Source organism: Bidens hawaiensis, unplaced genomic scaffold (assembly GCF_021521415.1).
Source record: "Bidens hawaiensis isolate Kalapana, Puna unplaced genomic scaffold, B.hawaiensis_p1.1 tig00007248_1, whole genome shotgun sequence".
NCBI classification, from domain to species: domain Eukaryota; kingdom Viridiplantae; phylum Streptophyta; class Magnoliopsida; order Asterales; family Asteraceae; genus Bidens; species Bidens hawaiensis.
In genome coordinates, this window is record NW_027491500.1 from 742637 (window position 1) to 763399 (window position 20763).

The window sequence follows — 20763 nt, forward strand, 5'->3', positions numbered from 1 at the left end:
TTGGAACGAAATCGGGGAAGCTCAAATTACCGGACCCGAAATGGTCCAAGAAGCCACCGACTGTATCGACCAAATTCGCAAGAACCTACTTGCCGCTAGAAGTCGACAAAAGAGCTACGCCGACAAACGGCGAAAACCGATCGAATTCAATGTCGACGATCTCGTCCTTCTCAAGGTATCCCCTTAGAAAGGAGTTGTTCGTTTTGGAAAGAGAGGAAAACTAGCTCCCCGTTTCGTAGGCCCATTCAAGATTCTTGAGCGAGTCGGAAAAGTAGCCTACCGACTCGAACTACCGGAAGAACTCACCGGTGTCCATCCGACCTTTCATGTTTCAAATCTCAAGAAGTGCTTAGCCGAAGGTAGTCTCCATATACCTCTTGACGAAGTACAAGTCAATGAATCAATGATTATGGTTGAACGACCCGTTGAAATCATGGACCGCAATGAAAAGAAAACCAAGCGAAGTCGCATTAAGTTAGTTAAAGTTCGATGGGAATCACGGCGTGGCGCGGAGTTTACATGGGAACGAGAAGACTCGATGAAGGAGAAATATACATATTTATTTACATCATCTTAATTTCGGGACGAAATTTCCTAAAGTAGGGGATACTGTGACATTTGTCAATTTCGGGTTATTTTATACTTGTATTCTTAATGTAAACCCGACCCGTTTTGTATCCCGAACCTTTCGATATTATCAAAATGATGAATTGTATGTTAAATATTTGTTTTATAGTTGTTGGATAAAAAAAACACCCTTTTCGGTTCTTAAAATTCCCCGAAAACGCTCAAAACGAACTCCAGGGACTAAAACTACCAAAATGGAGACTTGAAGGACCCATTTGTAGTTTGTGCTTTCTTGGGTCTATAACCAACCCATTTTCATGAAACACCCTTTATGAAAGACCCATTCAACTTACCCTATATATACACACCCATCTTCTTCATTTGTGCTTGCTAGTAATCTTTTACATGTAAGAGCTCAATCAATCACAGTTATATGGTCTTCTATTATTTGTTATGCGACCCTCAAACTCGAATGTTTATATCCGGTGCTAAAACCTTAAAAAAAGCATCTGCATTTTACTACATAATTCTCATGGTGTTGATGTTGTTTTTATAGTCAATAAGACTTCTAGCGGATGCATCTGCTTCTTTTGAAAAGAATTGTGTGAGAGGAATTCAAGCAAACAGGGATAGGATTTCAAAGCTGTTACACGAGGTAAGCTAACAGTAAAATCTAAAAAGAGAGTTTTATAAACTTTACTGTGATTTAGTGTAATAAGTACAATGCGATTCCTAATGTTATTATCTTTCTTGATCCCTTGCAGTCACTTATGCTTGTCACATCATTGAATCCTGTAAGCTTCTGTTTTAATTTAACAATTTACTGTCTTTTACATATATTAATTTCTGAATATTAACTCAATGAAGTAAACTGTCATTTGGTATTTTTGATACAGAAAATTGGTTATGACAATGCTGCAGCGGTTGCCAAGACTGCCCACAAGAAGGGATGCACACTCAAGGTGGTTACTCATAATTCATTCAACAAACCTATCAACTCGCGTTCATTAATTACCTGAAAACGTGTTTGAAGAACTAATAATTTTTATATTAATTAACATTTGTAATATACGCAAGAAGCTGCTCTTAACCTGGGAGTCTTGACCAGTGAAGAATTCGATCAACTTGTCGTTCCAGAAAAGATGATTGGTCCATCTGATTGAAGATGGTTACGGTTGCATGTTTTATGAAGTTGAAGCCATTAAACTGTAAGTTATTCAGATAGGAAATAAAAGATCACTGGTCTTATCATATTTGAGGAATTCATTGAACCATTTTATTTTTCGGAGTGATTTGACACTCATTCATGGAATCTGTAAGAGAAGTTGTTGAGGAAAACTACATGTCATCAACTGTATTTTTGCCAGATAAAGGTTTCTTACTTTGTTACTTAACACTGCTTGCTTTGTTGTTTGGTCTACCATTTAAATCCAGTTAAGGGAAGATGTTCACGAGAAGGGCGGCTCCTTGGTGTATAGGAATTATACTGCGAGGCGTCTTGGTCCCAAAAACCGAAGCATGAGGCACGCACATCATGTATGTGAGACGTGTGTCTATGTGCAACTGAAAACTTTATTTGCAAACAAAAGTTGTATGTCTCATCTTTAAAACATTTTTTCTGAGCATCGGGGGAATTTTTATTAAAACCGACAGCTAGCAAGAGGCTAGAAGCTAGTGGTAAAAATCAATATTTCACCATGCTAGTCAATCCATTTGTATTTGCCTTATTTTTCATCCATACATATCTCTACGGCTTTAGAGATAGATTTAGGGGGGGGGGGAGGGGGGCTTTTTTTTTTCTCATTCATAGCTCGTTAAATACACCAACATGTAGTTAAGAATATCGCGTATATCACAATGCAAATCTAATTATCAAGTAAACATTTTATAATTTCTTTATCCCTCATGGACCCTAAATTTGACCAACAATCACATGGCGCACGCCTTTTAACCGCTTATGCGTTTTCCTCATCATCTCACGCATTAAGAGCACCACGAACCTTTTTGAACCAATGGTGGATCTAAGTATAAGAGTGCGAAATTATATTGGTAATTTTATGTTGAACAAGCTAGAGTTTTACCTGGCGCGTTGCGCTGGGGCTAGTCGATAAAACTCAGGATGGTAAAAACCAAACATTGCCAGTCTCGGGCATTGAGGCAGTAAGTCGAAGCCAATTTGGTCGGTTTCGGTTACAAGCGTTATGGTGCCGGAACTAAAACCATAAATAAAACAAAAAAAAATAGTAAACTTGAGTGGACCAGTAAGGTAACATATGTCGGTAAAACTCGAACGCTGGTAATAATCGAGGGTTGTCAGTCCCGACTGTTGAGGCGGTGAATCTACGCAAATTTGGCTGGTTTGCGACATTTTTCGTTGCCGGAACTAAAAAGAAAAAAAAAATCAAAACAAAATTGACATTCTGTCGGTTTTCGTTACCTTCATTACGGTAACAAAACTCAAAACGAAGGGCAAAAAGTCTACATTAACAAAAACAAAAAAAAGTACAGTGCCGGAACTAAAACAAAAAAAAATGGCAGCCGGTCATTTTCGTTAAATTCGTTACACAATCGAGACTAAAAAACGAAAGTAAAAAAAAATTTTCATAAAATATCGGAAACCAATAGGGTGTCCCGTAAATTGGCCCAATGAAGACTTTGCGGCATCAAAATTCTCTTTTGTTATTATTAGTAGTAGTAATTCGGTTTAGATGACACAAAACTGAATGCTAAGTAGTCTAACTTAATGTTTTTGTAGTTGATGATATGTTTAAAAACTAAAAGGGCCTCAATATAAATATCTCGAAAAAGCAAAAGCAAAATTCAATGTCCATAAATATCAATCACGTGTAGAATAATTGACCACTTTCACAATTTCAAGCTAAAATTAGAACTCACATCATCATACAATGTATCTTTCTTTCTTTCTTTATTGTAGGTGCATGCATCATCTTTTCCCGTCCGAATCAAACGTCTACCTTGTCTCCTTTATTTTATCTTTTCTAATATTTTATATATATTTTTTTGAACAGAAAATATTTAATGTTAAGAATTGTGACTCATGAATTATGTGTACTAAATGTCAAAATATTATTTAAACATTAAAAAAAACTCATCCCATAATCCTTTAAAATAAATAAATACTCACAAACTGATTGTTTAAAACAATTATTTCCATTTAAAATTGATATATAATATAGTTTACAAACACAATAACTGAGTTAACTATTTAAAACTGTTTGAAGTATTAAGCTACATTTCAAAAAGTTTGGGATAATAATTTAGAAACAAGATCAAATACATTTTATTCTTAACATGAAAATAATGAGAACCAATTTGTTGTTATTATTGGGTTTATTTTTATAGGTGTTTGCTGTTATTTGTTGTTCATATTTGCTAATTTTTTATTACGAGATGTTATAAGTATTTACTGATTTATGTTTTGTTGTTATTATTAGATTTTTTCTTTTGCTGTTATTATTATGTTCTTGATTTTGATTCTTTTGTTGTAATTTTTAGGTTTTTTTTTTGTTATTATAAATCGTTGTTTATGTAGATTGTTATTGTAGTTGATATTGTTTCTTATATTCTCATTTTTTTTATAACTTAGTATTATTTCCTACGTTCTTATATTAAAATTAAAATATATAAACTAATTTGTATACAGCATAAACCCCTAAATATACAACTTCTATAAGTTAAAGTTAAGGTAACCTCGATATACAAAATTAATTTTATTTAATATTATCTGGTTTCAATTATTCACATGCCAAAAAAATCATATGTTTAAATATATAAAAAAGCGCATATATGTAATTATATATTAAAACAATTTGTTTTCCTCCTTTTCCTCCAAAATCAAATCAGCTGGCTGAGATGAGATTGAATCTATTAATAATAATAATTGAATTGAATTGAATTTATACTTCCCATAGAGGAAGCACTTGCACTTGCATATTGTGGCAAGTCATGAAATCAGTGCAGCAGCACCAGCAGCAGCAACTGCTTTCTCTCTCAACAAACAACCTCCATTTGCACAACATGATGAAGCATCAAGCTAATATTATCTTCTAGCCTCTACGGATCTCTTCTCTTCTTCATTCATTCAGGTTATTAATTCTTTCTTCTTCTAATTATTAACTTCTATCTCTATCTGATTGCTCGCACTTATATGTTGAAATTAATTAATTAATTAATTAACCGTGCGTCGTAGTTTGAACTGAACGTTATAGGACGTTTGCTAGTATGTAATAGTTATTATATTCGTCGAGATTATGATCAGAAGCTGTTTAGTATGAGGATCGCGTTAGGTTAATTGTTAGGATCTCGGTTATTTATGCCAAACACACACACACATACTCGATACGCAAAACGTTGTTCGGTCTAAGCTGATCTACGTCCACAGATGAGGAATTGTAAGTAGAGGTATCCGGTTAATTGAATCGAAACTGGTTACTAACCGATATCAGCTGGTGGTTAGGAACCGGTTAGTTATCAAATGCTATCTGATTCTTCGATGATAACTAAGGCGATTTTATATGCTGAAATTAACCGTTATTTATTTGGAGTTATTATAATCGTGTAGATCGTTGAATTTAAAGAGATTATTATTGGAATATGTTTAGAATGAGGATGAAGTTATGATAATTGTTAAGATCTCGGATATGTTATGGGAAACACACACACACAATCGGTCCACAGAAAAGGACACACGGATTTACGTGGTTCGGTCTAAACTGACCTAAGTCCACAGGCTGCAACCAGGAATTTTTTATTTCCTTTCATCGCTTGTGATGAGGAGTTACAAGTAGAGGTGCAAATCGTATCCGGTATCAACAGGTGGTTAGGAACCAGTTAGGGATTTTTACATAGAAACTGGTTAATTGAACATAGGTTAATATGGTTAGTGTTAGTAAAGTTCATTTCAATAGGTTATTATCGGTTAACCGGCAGTAACCAAACAGAACCGGTTACATAGGTTAGGGATTTTTCACTCAAAAATCGGTTACGGTTCGTAACTGATATTTCAAAAACCGGTTACCTGCTATTTGCACCTCGAATCGCAAGTACAACATATGAATATAAAGAGATCGATCCAGGGCTTCCAACTTAGAGAACAAGATAAGTGAACTGACTAGGGATGAGCTCAGTACCGTATTGAACCGGTACCGATCCCGAAAATTGCCAAAAATTGGTGCCAGTACCGAAAGTGTTTGGTACGGTATTTGAAGGTAAAGTAATCCAAATTACCGGTACTGAAAGTACCGATCCTGGAAAACACAAAAAAGTGGGTACCAAATCGGTACTGAAAAAAGACAGTACGGTTCGGGTAACATTTGCTCATCCCTAAACAGACTCAAAACAAACGAGAATAATGGCCGGCCCATAAGTGTCCCTTGTCTTCAGTCTCCATGAAGTCCAACAATTATCTTCTTGTCTTCATTTAAAACAGGCCACAAGTTAAGAATGGGCTTCGACAAATCCAATTTTAATTTCGTTAACTGAGATCACTGATTATAATTTATGTTGCAGCTTTTCTGAAGCTGTGAACGAAGAATGGATTCGTGTGATTGCTTCGAGACTCAATGGCCTGCTGATGAGCTTCTAGTCAAGTACCAGTACATATCCGATTTCTTCATCGCCTTTGCCTATTTCTCAATCCCATTGGAACTTATATATTTTGTCCAGAAATCTGCCTTCTTTCCATATAGATGGGTGCTTATGCAGTTCGGTGCTTTTATTGTTCTATGTGGAGCAACACACTTTATAAACCTTTGGACGTTCTCGTCACACTCGAAAACTGTTGCTATTGTAATGACTGTAGCAAAACTGTCTACAGCTTTCGTTTCATGCGTGACTGCATTAATGCTTGTTCACATTATACCTGATTTATTAAGTGTGAAAACACGGGAATCGTTTTTAAAACAACGAGCTGAAGATCTTGATCGCGAAATGGGATTGATTATAAAACAAGAAGAAACCGGAAGGCATGTTAGAATGCTTACACATGAAATCAGAAGCACTCTTGATCGACACACGATATTAAAAACGACTCTTATTGAGCTCGGTAGGACTTTAGATCTTGAAGAATGTGTGTTGTGGATGCCGTCAAGTAAGGGTATGATTCTTCAGCTTTCTCATTCTTTGCATAATTTGATCCCATTTGGCTCCACGGTTCCGATTAATCTGCCAATAATCACGGAGGTGTTTAATAGTGCTGAAACGATAAGGATTCCACATAATTGTCCTCTGGCTAGGATTAGAACACCTGTGGGATCTTACATTGCACCTGAAGTTGTTGCTGTTCGTGTTCCTCTTTTGCATCTATCAAATTTTGAAATTGACAATTGGCCCGATCACTCTGCTAAAACTTATGCGGTTATGGTTTTGATTCTTCCTTTGAACGGTGTTAGAAAGTGGCGGGACCATGAATTGGAACTTGTAACTGTTGTTGCTGACCAGGTTCGTTGCTTTCTAATTTTCTATCTTAACATTTTGATTATATTATAGTAGTAAACTTACTGTGTATATCTAATTCTTAGGTTGCTGTGGCTCTTTCACATGCTGCAATTCTAGAAGAATCTATGCGGGCTCGTGACCAGCTAATGGACCAGAACTTTGCTTTAAATGTGGCCCGACAAGAAGCGGAGATGGCTATCCATGCTCGTAATGACTTCCTTGCTGTCATGAACCATGAAATGAGTACGCCTATGCATGCAATCATAGCATTGTCTTCACTTCTTTTAGAAACCGAACTCACTCCCGATCAACGAGCCATGATAGAAACCATACTTAAAAGCAGCAATCTTCTAGCAGCACTTGTAAATGATGTTCTTGACCTTTCTAGGCTCGAAGACGGAAGCCTAGAACTCGAAAATGAAGTGTTCAACCTTCATGAGCTCTTCAGAGAGGTAAACATAATGAACCGATCAATTCATATTTTATACGAGCATATTGATTATAATTTATTGTTGCATGTAGGTTGTGAGATTGATAAATCCTATTGTGTCTGTGAAAACCACATCCATGACATTAACTTGTGATCTGGGCTTACCGGTTTATGGCATTGGTGATGAAAAACGCCTTATGCAAATAATCTTGAATATAGTCGGCAATGCGGTTAAGTTCACCAAAGCGGGCCATGTTTCAATCCAAGCCTCTATTTTGAGTCCTGGATATTTACAGGAATGGCAAACTTCTGAATTTTGCCCCACGTTAACTGATGGTTTATTCTACCTGCTTGTCCAGGTCAGTATATTGTGTTTTCATGAGTGTTTATTATCACAGGTTCGATTGAAAACTTCTATATAATGATAATATGATGAATGCAGGTGAAGGATACAGGGTCTGGTATTAAACCACAGGACATTCCACACATTTTCACAAAGTTTTCCGAGCCTCGAAGTGCATCGAACCGAGGCAGTAACAGTGCTGGTCTCGGGCTTGCAATTTGCAAAAGGTATTTAAATTTAAACTCTTCAAGTTCTGAGTTATTAATAGTCTTATTAATAATCCTTCAACACATATTTATAATTATGTGATGTCAGGTTTGTGAATCTGATGGGCGGTCACATTTGGATCGAGAGTGGAGGGTTGGGCAAGGGTACAACGGTTACATTTCTTGTGAAACTAGGTCACTATAACCACCCGAATAACCCGGCCATGCAACAACATGTTTCACAAACGATTCCTAAACCGCGGCCCACTCAAGGAAGTGGTGAACTCATCAAACACCGAAATATTGAGAGGGAGGATTACAAGGTGACTGCTTCGTTCCCACTTTATAATAGGAGCATGTAGCCAACGTGGCACACTCTGGTAGGCGGCAACTTATAATAATGTTTTAAGGTGACCATCTTGTAGTTGTCGGTAGATTTATACAAAAGTTGTTTTTATTATAATTAAACGTTGCGATTAATGAGCAATGGAGAATGGTAAGGAGTTATATAAAGACATGTAGTAACTAGTAACCTAGTAAGTAGTAAGTCATGTTCTTGAAGTGCAAGTTGTAGCATGTTACATTAACCAGCATTATAGGTAACTTGTTTTTGTGTCGAAGATGAACGTTGTGTTTGTTCGTTAGTCGTTACTCCACCGTGGCACCGTCAGTGAATAAATGAAAATTTTTATAAATATAAAAATAATGTAGATTTAGTTAGTAAACTAACAACAGATTTAGAATTAGGTTTGACTAATACAATACATCTCAAACTATTGATAAATTTTAAAAACAAGTGGGCCCTAAGAATGTGGGCCACTTGAATAACACTTGGGCCAGCCTTGTTCTTAATGATGAATCCATCCTTACCAACTTAGCATACCCGAACCGGAACCAACACTTAACAGTTGTTTTCCTCGTATCCTTTGCTCTATGAATCGTCAACAACGAATCTGGTTTTCATAGAACGACATGTGGAAAAATGACAAGAAAAAATGCACCGTAAACGGTCGTTTACCTTTGTGTAACCTACAGTTTACTCTCAAAAGGTGTATGAAACTACAACCCCGTTCAAGAAACTCCAAAAAAATCGTACGAAGCGTCTAAAAAATAGAGAGAAGCGTCTAAAAATAGTGGAGGGAGAGTCTGGGCCACCTAAGCCGAAGTAAAACATCTAATGCTTAGACGTTTCCTCTTATCCTTGATGCTTTAGGTCCATCTTTAAACATATAGAAAAAGTCTTGTTTTTAGGCATTTTCTCTCATAAGGCATACATTTAGACGCTTCCTCTAAAAAAAGTCTTGAAATAAGTGGCCAATTGATGGGTCCGCCTGTCAAATAAAGCATCTAAAGTGTAAACGCTTTACAAATGTGTCAACTTCTAAGATCCTCAATTTTCATGAAGTTTCTAACTTTTAGACACTTCCTATGTTTAGAGCATCTACAATAAAGTAGTTTTAGGGGTTGATTTTTTTAGTGTTTTTAATCTATTTTTACCTATTCTGGACATCACTTGTTTTTTTTTAGAAAAAATGATAAGGAGGTGAGGCATTTTGTAGGTGGTGGGGCCGGATAGGGGGGTTTAGCTTTTTTAGAGCATTCTTATCCAGTTCTCTATCCCTATATATCATATAATTATACTAAAAACACTACATTTCTCTCTCATGTTTAATTAAATAATATTTTTTATACCTTTTTCATTACAGTTTTCTCTCTCCACCCTATAATTTACAAAAAAATCACTACATTTTCCTCAAATTTACAAAAAAACACTACATTTTCTCTCTTCACAATATAATTTACACTCACAACCCCACCCTATAATTTACAAACCCTCCTCACATAATTTTAAGGGATGGGTTGGGAATGTTCTTAGTGTAAAATGTTGTGACAAGTAACAATGTTTTTGGGTGTTTTTAATTTTTATAATTTCTTATTGAGTTGGTTCTGAAAGTTTTTTAAAAATGATATTTTTATGATATGGCAATTGCCTAGACGAGTTTTGTTTTTATACCTCCTAATTTTGGTAATTGGTTGTGGACCATGATTGGCAAATTAGAAATAAATAATCTCAACTTTTTGTGTATTGGTCGATAATAATCCCAATTTTAAAAGCCACTACCAAGCAGTCTTAACTTTCAACTATTTTTGTCTCAATGAATCTCCGTTAAAAAACACTTAACGCCATTAAGTTTTTTCCGAGTTTCAAATCGATGTTTCAAGGATTTTTATCTGAAGAACGATACGATTTGACTGATGTAAAACTTAACACGAAACGGTGATCCAAGCGATGAAACAATGTTTCAATTCGGGAGTTTGAATTTTCAATTAACAAAAATCAAGTCATATGAATCACCATTTCGTGATAAGTTTTACACCAGTCAAATCGTATCATTCTCAGTGGCGTAGCTACATTAGTGGTAGGGGTCGGCCGACCCCTGTGAGAAAAAAATTTTAGTGGTATATATGTGTTAAAATTCCGGTCGACCCCTATGAAAATTTGACGCTAACCCCTGTGGATTTGAGAATGACCACCAACGGAGAGAACTTGAGATGAAAAGAAAAGCGTAAACCAACCATATTTTCCGGCAGCCGACACAAAGAAGTATTCTCATGTTGCAGTTAAAGAAGAAAATAAATAAGATGACCTAATTTAACATTTTAAGGATGTAATAGGCCTTTACTAACTCTTTTTCACAGCCCGTTATTTTACCAAAATTTAATAGGACATGTGAATATAAAGATAATGTCAACAAAACATTTATTTATTTATAACTTAGTTTACTTATAAGTTATAACCTAATGTATAATAAAAGTCAGCATGTTTTTTTGCTAAAAATTACTTGCCCATTTATTTCGTATATGATTGATTAACTTTTAATAAGCATTTGTTGCTTTTTATATTTTTTTAATATATAAATATCGAACGAATGCTGTTATAATTAGATAACAAAAAATAAAAACTCATAGAAAACAACTATAAATATATTGTATTTTAATTATGCATAACTAATGACGTATCCTTTATGGTTATATGGTAATATGATATGTTGTTTGATTATCTATTTTTTATATGACCCGACCATATTTAACCCGACTTAAAAGACCAAAGTGGATCGAAAAAGAAATTATATACCGATTTGACCTGACTCGTACAACTAAACTGGACCGAAGAAAAAATTATATAGCGATAAGCAACTGAGTATTGACACAAAAGTTTTCCGACCCCTGCAAGAAAATTTTCTAGATCTGCCACTGATCGTTCTTCCGATCAAAAGCCCTAAAACATCAGTTTGAACTTTGAAACTCGAAAAAACTTAATGGCGTTAAGTTTTTTTAACGGGGTTCATTAAGATAAAAATAATTGAAAGTTTGGATCGCTGATACTAATTCTTAAAGTTAAGATTAATATCGACCAATACATAAAAATTGAATTATTTATTTATAATTTTCCACCAGGGTTTGATAAATTTCCCATAATTAAATCACACATTTAAAAATCAGAAAGTTTGTTTTTATATGTATTTTTATTTTATATTGTTTTCCCTTGTGTAAATTTTACTGATCAGTGACCAGATCATTTGTGAAAGGTAGGGATGAGATCGGAACCGTACCGGTTCTGCCGGTCCCGGTCTCGAAAACCACCAATTTTTTGTACCGGTACCGGTACCGAAAACTTCGGTTCGATACCGGTACTGGGACGGTATCGATACCAAAGGTTAAAAAATCCGGAAATACCGGTACCAGCCCCGGTTCCGATGCCGAAACTAAAAATTTTGGTACTGATTTGGTACCGACGGTACCAAATCGGTACCTGTACCTAATTTGCCCATCGCTAGGGGAAGGTGCAGCAGCAACGTAAGACAACTGCAGATGATGACGTCAACCGTCAAACAAGGGGCGCCGTTTGTACAACCCATACAAATCCACTAAATACTATTTCTTCTGTTTCCAGATTTTTTTTGTTTTTTTCTTTTTATTTTACGTTTTTATTAAAAGAAAAATGTATTTTAATTATCAGATACCTTGAACATCTATTATGAAGTCAAATTAAAAAACAATTTGTATTTGTAAAATTTGTATTTGTAACGTACAATTTTATCATACCTATTCTGACAAAGAATTTTACGTGTAAACCTGTCATTTTAGTGTTATGTCCAAAGTTGACTTATCGACAGTCGTGAGACCGAGAACCAGATGGAATCTGTAAACCCTCACGTTATTTCGGTTCGACGCCGGGATTAAAGTCTTGATTCGTCCCTTCATTCAAATGTCAATGGAAATGACCGAAGTAGTAATCGAATATGCATTTACCCGGGGAGCGCAAGCAAACAAACCGCTAAACCAAATTCACATGATATGTATCGCAATTTAAAGAACGTTTTTTTATAGTATGTTTTTTAAAAAAGTTATGACGATTTAATTGTACGGTTTAGCTTGCGGTTGTGTATATTAAATTTATTTTTTTAACGACCAACGAATATAAGCCCTGCTATCATGGGTAATCCAAAATAAAAATGTGGGGAAACCTTAGTGTTCGTATGCCCAGTGAGGTAAAACCCAGTTAAGATTGAAATTGAATTTGAGAACTTGTGGCTTTGAGTCTAAATCTTCACTTCTTCCTTAATGTCAATCGAGTTAAACATCGGTTGCTAAACATTATTGTTTAATTACTCTTTATTGTATATTTTGATGCGTTATTATTTACTTAATTGTTTGATTTACTTGCAAATTTTTTTTTGATGAGTTATTATTCTTTTAATTGTTTTGTTTACTTACAACATTTTTATGTTTATGACGAGTTATTATTATTATTATTTATTTATTTAATTGTTTTATGCACTTTTACAACTTTTTTAATTTTCGATGAGTTATTTATTTGTATTATTTTCTTGGAACTTTCTTAACATGCAAACACACGTAAACGTATTTCTTGTGCTACAAGTGTCCACAGTATTGTCATTGATGGTTTTGTTCAAAATCCATGTACCAATAAAAACAAAATATAAAAATTAAATTCAACTTCATCTTTAATTAGTATTAAACACATACATTCAATAATCATCATTAAAAACAAGTTTATTCTAGTTAGATTGTACGTCGCCAGAAAATGCCAAAGGCGACGCTTAATGCCCCTCCTGGGTTGCCACGTGATGTTAAACGTCTCATAAATAGTTCTTCGCCACACTTAATCTTGTGATTAAACTATATATAAAATAACGAACTCGGCTAATAAAACAAAATTTTTTATTAAATTAATAAAAAAACATCTATAAAACAAAATTTGATATTCTTAAGATTCTAATAAAATATCACAATTACTTTATTAACTCCAAAAAAAACTAAAATGAAATCATTTTTTTTAAGACTCTAAAACATGTCATCGAAACTCCATAGCTCAATCGAACAACCGCCGCCGCCGCCACCACCATCGGCATTCGCTGGTGCCACCAACGGCTGCCCTTCGAGATAAGGAATATCATAAAACTTCATAAAGGACTCATACGCCATCAACTCCTCTGACAGCTTCTGCACCTCTTCTTGTACCACCCCAGCTTTTTTCTCCACCTTTTCCAAAAAAAGGTGTAACGCAGCTTATCGTCTGTTTACCTACCACTTTTTTTCTTCCACCATTAAATCTCCCTCGTTTGGAAAATTAACCTTAGCTTTTGATCCTCGGATTCTTCGAGCTTCCTTATCGTAAGCTCTAGCCGCCTCTTCCGCGGTGTTGAAAGTACCCAACCAAACCCTAACACCTTTCCTCGGGTCACGAATCTCGGCCGCCCATTTGCCCCATGGCCGCTGCCTTATCCCGCGGTATAAATTCTTCCTCGGTTTTTTGATTCCGCTCTTGTTTTTTTCATGACCGTTATTTTTGTCATGCACACCACCTGTTCGACAAAAAGCCTGTTAGAAACAATATACAAAACATACGTGAGTCACGCTATAGCTACACCACAATCATTTGATGTCACATAATCAATTCTCGTTCACAAAACACTTAAGAGGACCATTTTTTAATTTTAAAAATAATATATATATCAAATTTCGAAAAATATCAAGACAACCATTCTGCCCATTGGGGTCATGTTTTAAAAATTATTGGCTAGAATGAGCGCTTGCTCAATATTCGGACCATCGTTCTGACCTTAGGGGAACAAGAAAATTATTGGCCAGAATAGACGTTAGACCAAATATCTGGACAACCATTCTAACCATAAGGGTCGGTCAAGTTTTGAAAACCATTAGCCAAAACAAACGTTTGGCCAAATATCCAAAACAGCCATTTTGACCCTTTTGACTACAGGAGGTCAAGCTTTGAAAACTATGGGTGAGGATGGCCGTCAACCGACTGTCTAGACGGCCATTTAAAACTGTGTGTGATTAGACGTCAGTCAGACGGCTATAGCTGGTGGGCCCATGCTAAATATTAATAAAGTAAGGAAATAATAAAATAAAATAAAATGGAAAAGGGTTGGCCTGAAGGTGAAAGTGGACGCTTATGAACCGGTTCCGTTTCGGTTTCCTGAACAAACTGATTAAACTCTTCTTCAAACGAGTCGAGTTTAGCGCGGAAGGTCGGTTTAGGCCAAAAGTTGGTCCGGGATCTACGGATGAGATCGGAGACAATATCACCGCCACACATGATGGTCGCTAGCGGTTGCAATTGATTTTGTGAAGGTGACAAAAAGTTTTAAGAGAAATAAGAAATGTGAATATGGAATTATTGGGAAGAGGGGTTGTGTTTATAAGCAGGGGTGTGTGACAGCAAATAAATTATATTAATGAACCTTATATTTTTACAAAATTTACTTACCATTAAATTAAATGCATGTACATTGTGGTGTTGTACAATATTGTACTGTATGCCCTTATAAAGTGACTGACTAGTAAAAATTAAAATATCTTAAATATATATAAACGAAAACTTTAAAATCTTCTGGTTGTTTTATACATTCTCTCAAGTTATCAAATTGTTTTAGTTGTAAATAAAGACTTCTCATGCATTTGACCCGAATTTACGGGTATGAGTCTCACAAAACCCATATAACGTTTAAACGGGTTAATACATCTCATTAAATTAAAAATTAATCTCACCAAATATTTGGTATATAAAATAGGGATATACTAAAAACTGATAACAAATTTTTTATTATTTATAATTATGAAATAGTTTTATAGTAACAGAAAAATAAGCGGGTCATGGGTCTTACCAAACTTAAATAGCTTTTCAATAGCGTTATGGCATTTCGTTTATTTGTGAACCTCTTTTATCATTAAATCCTAAGTATATTATTAACTTTTTTACAATAAATAAAATTTAAATATAAAAAACGAATAATGTAAAACAACCCTATAATATGAAAAATAAACACTACTATATATATTTAATGTTAAGATTTAAATATCCTTTTCTAATGAAAGGCTGAGATTTAATTTGATTATCCTTGGCTCATATGAAGACACGTCACCATAAAAGTAATTGTTAAAAGATATCTAAATAAATCCTCAAAATAGCCAATCTAGAAAATGAGATTCCAACTTTGTCCCATAAACTTAATATTTTCAAAAATGACCCTCTCTAACTCATCTTTGACCATGTATTAGAAAATCTAACGCGTCTTTGACGACATGTTAGCTTAACACGTCGTCAAATACGCGTTGGATTTCTTAACACATGGTTAAAGACGCTAACACGTTGTCAAAGGCACGTTAGATTTCCTAAGACATGGTTAAAGATGATTTATGCTTCCAAACATGTAGTCAAAGATATGTTAGCATCAAACGCGTAGTCGAAGATATGTTAGCTTTTTTGTTTGTTTGTTTTTAATATTATTTTATAACTAGTTTAACTTATATTTGTTTTTCTTTTATAACTTTTAATATATAAAAGTTTTATATTATTTCGAATATACCGACGAGACATGCTTACTTTAACTACTGACCGACATAAACTAACTCAAACTCGAGCCGTGCCAAATCAATATTGAAATATTCAATAAAATTTGACCCCGCTCGGTTTTAAATAAAATTTATGTCGGTCCGTAGATAAAAGTAAACATTTCTCGTCGGTGTATTCGAAAGAATATAAAATTTTATACATTAAAATTTATAAAAGAAAAACAAAATAAGTAAAACTAGTTATAAAAATAAAATATTAAAAAAACAAACAAAAAAGCTAACATATCTTCGACTACGCGTTTGATGCTAACATATCTTTGACTACGTGTTTGGAGGCCTAACTCATCTTTAACCATGTGTTAGGAAATCTAACGCGTCTTTGACGACGTGTTAGCGTCTTTAACCATGTGTTAGGAAATCCAACGCGTCTTTGACGACGTGTTATGCTAACATGTCATCAAAGACGCGTTAGATTTCCCAATACATGGTCAAAGATGAGTTAGAGAGGGTCATTTTAAAAAAAATTAAGTTTAGGAGACGAAGTTGGATTCTCATTTTCTAGATGTGCTATTTGTAAATGGGTTATTTTGGGGATCTTCCCTTTTTTTAACCTCTACTGTACTCTTATTAATTATTTCTGTGGCTGGCAGATTAGAATCATTCACCTTTCACACTAAAAACGAAAAAGACATCTAATTAGTTGTAAAAAATGATTTAATATCAATTTATTATGAGAATTAATTCTAATTATTTCACTTTGGAAATATTAATGAACTTATCATTGAATGCATGTACCTTGCAGAATACTGTAATGACGCAATCTCCTTTCCAACACACTAGTAAAAAATAAACATAAAAACTGATGTTTAACCTTAGATTAAAATTTTCTTCTTTTTAACGAATGACTTAAATTTAATTTGATTATACTTGGCTCATACGAAAACACATCACCCTAATAGTAATATTATTAAAAGATATATGAATATCTTTTTCTAACATCTACTATATACACTCTTATTAATTATTTATATAATGCTGGATTAGAATCATTCACCTTTCACACTAAAAACAAAAAAGACATCTAATTGTTTGTGCTAAAAAGATTTAATATCAATTTTAATATGAGAGTTAATTCTAATTATTGCACTTTGAAAATATTAATGAACGTACGCATGTACATTGTAGAATACTATAATGTATCCCTTTCAACCCCGACAATTGTAGAATACTATAATGTATCCCCTTTCAACTCCGACAAACTAGTAAAGAAAATAATAATTTTAGTGAATGATGGTGCTTTAATTTGATTATACTTGACTCATACGAAGACACGTCACTATAAAAGTAAAATTGTTAAAAGATAGTTCATATTTGAATACCGTTTTTTAACATCTACTATACTCTTATCAGCTCATAACTGTCGGATTAAAATCATTCACCTTTAGAATAAAAAAAAGGTAACTTTTAATCTTAGATTAAAATATCTCAATTTGTAATGAATTGATAAGATTTAATTTGATTATACTTAACTCGATACCTAACTTCAAGAATAATATTGTCAAAAGATACCTCACTTATCTATTTTTCATCAACACATACTTTATTCCATCACCACCTGATTAGAATCATTCACCTTGCGTTTTTAAAATACATCTATTTATTTGTACTAAAAAGGTTTAATATCAATTTTAATAAAGTAGTCAATTCTGGTTATTTCACTTTGAAAATGTTATGACTTTTAATACAATATTATTTTTTTTCCCAGAAAGTATACATTAAAACTAAGGATTTTTTGTATATTTATTATGAGCATAATACTATTAATTTAAAAAATATAAAATTAAGCGAAAGTTTTTGTTTATTTGTAATATTTTGTAATATTTATGCCAATTTTTATTAAAAAATTATACAATCCAAATCATAACCCAATAAGCCCATCAAAAATTTAATTATTTAAAAAAAAAAACTTTTTTACTTAAGGTTCAAATTTTTTCTCGTATTCGACCCAAAATTTTTTATGATTCTCAGGATTACTTTAATAAGGACAAAAACCACGGACTTGTGGAGATTTTCCTGGAAAACATGTTGATTAAAACTAAACACTAAAATATTTGTACAAATAGGTCACTTAGTCACACAAACCTAACTAAACTCGGTGCATAAGATTTTGATTTCCTGGTCCAACTTGACTATTCCTATGGCTAGAGTTTACTTTCCGACTTCTATCATCTTTAATTAACTCTTCATACATTTGACCTTTTATTGTAATATTTGTTCAAAAAAAGGTATATCTTGACGACACGTGAAGTAGTGATTTGAATTACGTGTTAAATTTATTGGTTTTTTACTTCATCATCATCGTACTCAGTAAATCCTACCAATACCAAAGCTATGATAGGGTATGAGGAGGGTAAGATGTAGACAGCCTTACCTCTACCCCATAGGAATAGAGAGGCCGCTTCCGGTGAGACCGGCTCGATAGTAGTTTTGCGTCAAGCCTTGGACATAAAGCACATAACACTCAACCACCAGGACACCGACCGATTGGTGCGTGTACCCTTGTCTTTCGGCTATCAACGCCACCATATGATGCCTGATTAACCTTCCGCCCCTTTTAACGTTATTTTCACAATATTAGTAAAATAATGTCAAAATTAGTACAATTTCACTTTTGCCTACCTGAGGGTTCACACATATATACATTATATGGGCGCACCACAAGCAGCACGTTAAAAGGGTAAGAGTATTTTCAGTCAGTATTTTTAATCAATAATAATAAATTAATAATAAAGAGATAATGATTAGTATAAGCTCCATCCGTTACACCCATTTTAGCCATAAAACCCCTATGGTTATGTGGCGTCACATGACGTATAACGCACATATAGGGGCTCCATCCACTACATATGATCTTAGTGCATTTTCACCCATATTAGAGCATTCTCAACCCGTTCCTCAAAAATATGCGAGGGAGATTTGTAAATTATATGGCATGTGGTTGTGAGTAGAGAAGAGAAAATGCTACATGAGAAAGTTAAATTTAGGGTTTCATTGTTCATACCGTATAATTTTTTAATATTTTCTAAAAGTGATTGCGAGTGTAGGAAGAATAAAAGATAATGATAAAGATATAAAAAGTTTTATTTAATTAAACAGGAGAGAGAAAAAACAGAGATTTTAATGTAATTATATGATATATATAGATATACGGTAGGGATTGTGTTTGGAATGCTCTTACAATAAAAACATATACTTTGATTAACAACAGCAAATCATATTAATATGATCCTTTAAGGCGGTGATGTGGGATCATGTTAGCCGTTGGTGCAAGGTCTCGTCTATCTTTGGTTTTTCGGTTATAGATGCATTGGAGTTGTTCAAGTAGGTGGGGTTTCGGGATAAGGAGAAGGAGGTGTTTCACGCGATTGTGTTAATTGCTTGTTGGAGTGTTTGGAAGACAATAAATGTGTTTTTTTTTTTGAAAATAAGGAGATCAAGTTTGATTCAATAATTAGGAAGATTAAATCGTTCGGATTTCTTTTGTATAACCATAGATCGAACAAGTATCAAATTAATTGGTCAAATCGGTGCAATTTTGTTTTTAAATTGGTGTGAATCATCAATTCATATGATTCTTGTCCCAACACAGAGATTTCAACTGACCCACTTGATGCTGATTATAACAATAACATTTAACACATTACACGTGACCATGAATCACCATAGGAACTTTATTTGTCATTTGAGTATTTTTCAATAGTCCTACTCAATTTAATAGTACCAGAGTATACAGAGTCAACATAATCACAATCATTTGAATTACAGTCCATGAAGCATAGCATCACTATTTTAGTCAAGCCATTTACATAAGTCAATATAGTTCTAGCCGTACGGATAGTCCATAGACTTGATGCTGAACTGACCATTTAATGAACATTACAGGTTTTTTTTTGGAACAACCAACTAAGTAACGCTGGTTACTTCGTACGCGGCCCCCATTGGCTAAAGATAGCCTGAGCCGGCCACGAGTCCAGACGGACGGAGCCCCTAACGGTCCACCTATTGAGGGATTCCCCGGATAAAACCCGACCCTCACGCCTGCCAAACTGCACGACAGCAAGGAGCCGGAAAAACGAGTGAGATTAGGACTCGAACCCTGGCAAGCCAGGGTCATCCCTCATATCTCCCATATAAATTGGTGGTAGTGAGGTTTGATCCCCCTACCTGTCACTTGTAAAGTGAGTGATCTACCATTGAGCCACATCCAATACGAACATTACAGGTTTAAGTTATATAAATTGATTAATATTATTTGGTCCTAATACAATTAGGCGTTAACAATAAATTTGAAAAGACCCTGAATTACTATACACCGTTGCGCCCCTGAAATGGTTGAGCCCGCTCATTCCCATTGGCCATTACACCTTTATAAATTGTAATGATTAACACGTAAAAAACGTATACGGACCAAAATAAGACAAATGTTATTTGTATGTGACAATTTCGATTGCTCCCTTAAATTATCGTTAAGCCCCCCAATCGCCCCAAAAAAATTCCTGGGTCCACCATGGGATATTTTAAAGACCAAAAATCCTATTTTATATGTGAGCTTATTTTTATACCACGTTGATTGATTTAATTTCATCTTAATAAAAAGATTTTTGTGTATACTTAAGGCCTACTTTTTTATAAGCTTTTGGGCTTACAGTAGTTGAAGGCTTGAAGCCACGACCTTGTGGGCTTTTGAGGGGATTGGTAATGGGTTTCAAGTTTTAATATATGATCCATATCTTCCAGATAACAAGGCTGGGCCTACGGCCCAACGGTTTGGTTAAGATATCTTGCATATATCTATAAAA

General features: G+C 34.3%; 1 protein-coding gene, 1 long non-coding RNA gene and 1 pseudogene across 2 annotated transcripts; 2 read left to right on the top strand and 1 right to left on the bottom strand.

The window, feature by feature from the left end:
• The first annotated feature begins 953 nt into the window (after positions 1–953).
• Positions 954–1974, top strand: LOC143634823 (uncharacterized). The gene is made up of 4 exons (XR_013153934.1): positions 954–974; positions 1124–1222; positions 1332–1361; positions 1464–1974. It is a non-coding gene; the product is annotated as an uncharacterized LOC143634823 (long non-coding RNA).
• A 2681-nt stretch (positions 1975–4655) lies between these two features.
• LOC143634839 (ethylene response sensor 1-like) lies at positions 4656–8397 on the top strand. Its single transcript, XM_077102818.1, has 6 exons — positions 4656–4673; positions 6097–7026; positions 7107–7475; positions 7546–7812; positions 7896–8023; positions 8112–8397. The coding sequence occupies exons 2-6, from the start codon at positions 6121–6123 to the stop codon at positions 8362–8364; spliced, it is 1923 nt and encodes a 640-aa protein (XP_076958933.1). The 5' UTR covers positions 4656–4673; positions 6097–6120; the 3' UTR covers positions 8365–8397.
• A 1128-nt stretch (positions 8398–9525) lies between these two features.
• Positions 9526–14716, bottom strand: LOC143634800 (ethylene-responsive transcription factor ERF071 pseudogene; annotated as a pseudogene).
• Positions 14717–20763: the final 6047 nt, after the last annotated feature.